This window comes from Aegilops tauschii, chromosome 2 (genome assembly GCF_002575655.3).
Source record: "Aegilops tauschii subsp. strangulata cultivar AL8/78 chromosome 2, Aet v6.0, whole genome shotgun sequence".
Lineage (NCBI taxonomy): Eukaryota > Viridiplantae > Streptophyta > Magnoliopsida > Poales > Poaceae > Aegilops > Aegilops tauschii.
In genome coordinates, this window is record NC_053036.3 from 22,465,544 (window position 1) to 22,469,498 (window position 3,955).

The 3,955-nt window shown below is 44.2% G+C and overlaps 1 protein-coding gene across 1 annotated transcript; it reads right to left on the reverse strand.

Annotated features, from left to right (window-relative positions):
- Window positions 1–894: 894 nt before the first annotated feature.
- On the reverse strand, window positions 895–1,801 carry LOC109737549 (dirigent protein 5). Its single transcript, XM_020296679.3, has one exon. It carries the CDS (start codon window positions 1,710–1,712, stop codon window positions 1,107–1,109), a length of 606 nt encoding a protein of 201 aa, XP_020152268.1. The 5' UTR covers window positions 1,713–1,801; the 3' UTR covers window positions 895–1,106.
- Between the last annotated feature and the right edge of the window lie 2,154 nt (window positions 1,802–3,955).

Genomic DNA, 3,955 nt, shown 5'->3' on the forward strand with positions numbered 1-3,955 from the left:
GTGCTCAGCTATGTGGGAAGCAAAATTGTATTTCACCCTGATGGTTTGATTATCGATAGATATGACCTATAATGTCTAGTCGATAATAAATGATATACCCTATGATTGGAAGACAAATAAATTATTATTTTTTGTAGAATTATCTGTTCCGGTAACTTTTTAGTGGACCATTTGGTTCTTGTGAATTTCACCCTGATGGTTTTACTATTTACTTTTCTTGTTATCATGTTAGGGAAAATTTGGCTCAGAACTATAGAAAATATTATTTAAGCACTATTCACGTTCATATGCTCCAGTTCATACGTTTATGGCCATATGATTCTTTCATAGTGCAATATTTACGTAGCTATGACGGATATGCACCTCTTGTTCCACATTGCTGATGGTGATATTCATAGACAACTATGCAAACGGCTGTGCAGGCGGGTGTGCTAGTTAATTTACTAACAAGATCTTCAAATTTATTGTGCTTCCTCAACAGTAAGATGGCATTGGTAGGGTTTTTCCTCGCATTTCGGAAACAGAATAGGATAGTACTGTGGATTGAAATACCACCAGCACTTAGAAATCTTTTTTTGGATAACATATAGAAGAGATACCTCCCCTGACATATATATTTGTTCCAGAGAACATGCTGATGATCAATATGTGTAACTTTTAGAGAAGCACATTATCTAATATCGATGCAATTTTTCAAAATTATTTAGAAAAATAGTTATAATCATTAAATATGTTGCCCATGCAATTGCGCCGGTGGCTGTGCTAGTTTATTTACTAACAAGATCTTCAATTTTATTGTATTTCCTCAACGGTAAGATGGCCTATGGAGGGAATTTCCTCGCATTCCAGAAACGAAATAGGATGGGACTATGTGGATTGAAATACCAACAAAACTTCGAAATCTTCTTTTAGATAATATATAGAAGAGATACCTCCACTAGACTAACACTTACAAAGTAAGCAGTAAACACGAATAATAATGGAGTGCATTTCACATACTTATCAATGTATGCCCTCACACACCAAGCTAAATGGAAAAGCATAGAAAACAGCAGCATCCTTGTTGACACACACCAGCAGAGCAAATGGATGAGTCACCCTCTACGTCAGACGTAGCACTCGTAGAGCTTGATGTCCATCTGCAGACGGAAGTAGACGGCTCCCTCGGAGGCATCCAGTCGAAGCGTGGCGATGCCGCGCGCCATGAAGAAGTCGCCGGTGCCGCCGACGACGGAGAGGTCCCGCGTCTTGTCATCCATGAGGTCTGCGCCGACGAGGTTCATGGTGCCCTTGTGCGCCGTGGAGTTGAAGACGATGGAGAAGCCAAACCAGGAGGTGTAAGACTCCTGCTTGTCGTAGAAGTAGAACCCCTGGGCGCGCGCCGCGGGCTCCTCCCCCGCCACGGGTAGCGCCTTCCCCACCGTCAACGGGTCGTCGAACACCACCAGCATGCCGAAGTAGGTGCCGTTCTTCCAGTGGGTCGTGCTCAGCGCCGTGGGCTTGGTGGCCGCCGCGGACGTCGCGTTCCGCGTGTTGTTGACGCCGTTGTAGAGGATGTCGTGGTAGTAGAGGGTCATCTCGTTGCACGGCTCGTCGGAGCTGCTGGAGACGACCCTCCTCAGGCCGTGGGCAGCGGCCGCCGATGAGCCCAGGAGAAACACCGCGACCACGACGGCCAAACACACCCTGAAAGATGCCGTGGGGCCTTGCATTGCTGTCACTAGAACTGTTTACTGAGCTTAAGCTGCGAAAGTTCGACTAGCTGTGATGTAGTAGAGCCCTGCTAAGTGAGGATGCAGCTCTCTTGTTGTTGTGTGTTAAGAGCTTGACTTGTGCATGCTATTAATACTTTATAGAGGTGCATGCATGGAACTGTGGGGCATGCATGCAGGTAGAATTAAAGTATGAGTTTAGTAACTTAATTTAGCTTACATCATAATCTCTCTTCTCTTGTACTCCAAGTCCCCAACGAAAGTGACCAATCTTGTTTAGAGTTGATGATGATTCGGTTGCGGTGGGTAGCTCCTACACAAGTACGACAGAACATACCCGAAAAGCAATTATTCATTTTGTGCTATTGGGCAGTCATGAGTATGTAAGCATGCATGCACCAGCGACTCATGTTAGGTGGGCTTCCAAAAGCCACACACACGCACTGACGATGTTTCTTAATTTGGAGCAGAATATTCGTGGCATAAATTAGTTGGTTCACTCAAATGGACGCAAAGGTCAGAAGCAAGGGATCGTTGGCACGTCAGATTATAATGCCATGTACTTATATGGATTGTTTTCGTTCCTCTCCAACCAGTTAAGGCAGTGCATGGCACCGCTTTTGCCTTTTTCGCTAGCACGTCCACATGCCAACCATGGCGGGAGCTCCAGCATTTGACAAGGGGGCAAAGAAAACATGCATGACAGAAGCTATACTGTTTCCATTCTATTATACCGTTGGGATTTCGCTCTCGGTTTCGATAACTTTCAAAAACGACAAACACACAGGCACAAAAATCTTATAGCCAAGGGCCCGTATCGTTACTTCTGTTTTCTTTTGATGAAAAAGGGTCTCCCCGCTTTGGATTATAAAAAAGTGCCTGCTACGCCAGATGATGCCACGGGAAGCTATCCTTACTTCTGTTTTGTTTTCAATGCCCTCGGTTACGATTGACGCACCCTTGCTCGTGTATACACACACACGACCGAAACAAGCTATCGAACCGACTCAAACTAATCCTACACAACAGGGACACTAACTCCTGATGCAACACGACAAGCTGCAAAACAACCTTTCCTACTCACTGGCTACACTGATCGCTATTAGCCTAAGCCTATTTGCATACAACTGCTAGTACTCCCGAAAGCTACTAGTATGCTAACCGTACCACTAGACCATAGAGACACATATGGTAACTCTTGTAAAACTTAACTTGATCACTAGTACTACTTAAATTAAATAAATATTTTACAACTATTCAATAATTAGATGTCTTTTATTTAAATTCTCGTATTATCAATCAAAACGTTAATGCTTTATGCATACAAATTTCACTGAGAAATATTGCACCCAATTGTACGTCAATACGCATGGTACCATCTAGTTCATTCTATCTAGCCGCATGTAGCGTCCTATTTTCGAAATTTAACATAGTTGCAATAAAAACAGAGTTGTTATTAACATATCCTAATTCTCAAAGGAAAGAAAAAATCTTAATAATAAATTTGACGTTAATATTAAACAAAACATGTGAAGTGTGTGGGATTTGTATACAAATAAGTGTCATTATTAGAAAGGGAAACGTTCCCTGCCGGACGACCGGCCGTGCGTCGCGCCGGTCGCGTGCGCAACGTACGATCCGCGCTGATCCATTGGCTCCTGTTGCAGCCACGCGCACATGCTTGTGGGGTCCCGACCAGTTTTTTCTTTAGCTGTCAGACTGCTTTTTCCCTACACTTGTGTCTATCTCTACCCGTGTCCACTCGTTTCCTCTTTTCTTTTCTTTTGTTGCAATTGTCATGGACAGCCCGTCGAACCCCAACCGGTTGATATCGAGCTACAACCGGCGAGTTGTTTTTTAGGGACCGGCGTTATTTTTTGCTGCGATTGGCGAGGACGAGGCATTTTTTGCTACAACCGACAAGTAAATTTGCTAGGACCGGTGTGGCCTTCTGCAGCTACCAGCGACGACGAACTTTTTTTCTCTATGAACGACGTGTTGTTTTGCTTGGACAAGCGATTTTTTTTAGTATGTCCTGGCGATGGCAAGTCAGTTTTTTGCTGGAACCGACAATCATTTTTGCTGGACCGGCGAGAATTTTTGTTGTGACAGGCGGCCGGCAAGTATTTTTGTTGCGCCCGACAATGGCTAGCCTTTTTTTTGCTGCAACCGAAGATCAACTTTGCTCGGACCCAACAGAAATTTTGTTGCGACCAGCGATCGGCGAGAATTTTGCTACGACC